General features: G+C 41.3%; 1 protein-coding gene across 7 annotated transcripts in view; it reads left to right on the forward strand.

Moving 5' to 3' along the window:
• Nucleotides 1–1,175, forward strand: part of LOC106884491 (chloride channel protein 2) — a 154,668-nt gene extending 153,493 nt beyond the window's left edge. For all 7 annotated transcript variants that reach the window (XM_052972228.1, XM_052972230.1, XM_014935906.2 and 4 more), the window contains one exon: nucleotides 799–1,175. In XM_052972228.1, the coding sequence (XP_052828188.1) occupies nucleotides 799–981 (183 nt within the window). In that variant the 3' untranslated portion in view covers nucleotides 982–1,175. The remainder of the gene's footprint in view (nucleotides 1–798) is intronic.
• The last annotated feature ends 6 nt before the right edge of the window (nucleotides 1,176–1,181 follow it).

Raw genomic sequence — 1,181 nt, forward strand, 5'->3', positions numbered from 1 at the left:
TATATATATATATATATATATATATCGTAATCGTGGCCATTGCAATTTGCATGACCTTCGAATATCGGGCCTCACGGAGGCAATGACAAGTAACTGAGACCTTTGGCGATATGCTGTGCTTGAGAAGACTTATCAAACCAAGTGGAATCGTAGCCTTGTCCATTGTCAGTGTCATGGAAATGGCACCCATGAAATTGTAGCTGTGGTCATTGCTTGTGGCACGTAAAAAGCATCCATTACACTCTGAGTGGTTTGTGTTAGGAAGGGCATGCAGCTGTAGAAACCTTGTCAGAACAGACTGAAACATGGCACAGCTCTCCAGCTGACCAGTTCCAGTCAAACCGTCCACCCCATGCCAGCATGGAAAGTGGATATTAAATGTTGATGACAATATGTAGTTGTATGTAAGGCAGCGAGCTGGCAGAAATCTTAGCATGCTGGGCAAAATGCTTAACAATATTTCATCTGTCTTTACATTCTGAGTTCAAATTTGGCCGAGATTAACTTTGCCTTTCATCCTTTTGGGGTTGATAAATTAAGTACCAGTTGCATACTGGGGTCAATCTAATTAACTGCCCCAAAATTTCGGGCCTTGTGCCTAAAGTAGTAAAAAAAATATAGTAGTATGTACTGTTTCACAACTGACTATGGCTCAACAACTGTTGTAATGTTGTAGCAAGTCAAGGTACTTGTAACAGTGATGTTGACTTAAGTACTACATGTACCCCTCTTTGTACCCTAATTGTTGTTACAGACATAAGCAGATATTAATCTCTTCGAATTATTGTTGTGTTTCAGTTGCGTAACTCCATCCAGGGCCAAATAGACGCACAAGCTAAACACAAGGCATCCGGTAGACATGATGCTGACAGCAGCGAGGAGGACAACGACGACCCGGCCCAGCTAGAGGTTGTGCGCGAAAATGGCCACCGAGAGACATTCACACTAGTCAAGAGGGAGATTGCAGAAGAGACGGTTTGAAATGAAAGGATGTGGTGAAACGTGTCTTGGTTTCCTGGTTTCCAAATACTTGAATGTGTGTGTGTGTATACATGTTTGTCTGCTTTGGCATTCTCTCTCTCTCTCTCTCTGGAATCACATTTGTACAAATTCTTAAAAAAAAAGAAGAGAGAAAAAATACCAAAAGGTAAAGGAAAAGAAAAACAAAGCTTTGTTCAGAT

The sequence above is a fragment of the Octopus bimaculoides genome, chromosome 12, assembly GCF_001194135.2.
Source record: "Octopus bimaculoides isolate UCB-OBI-ISO-001 chromosome 12, ASM119413v2, whole genome shotgun sequence".
Taxonomy (NCBI): Eukaryota; Metazoa; Mollusca; class Cephalopoda; order Octopoda; family Octopodidae; genus Octopus; species Octopus bimaculoides.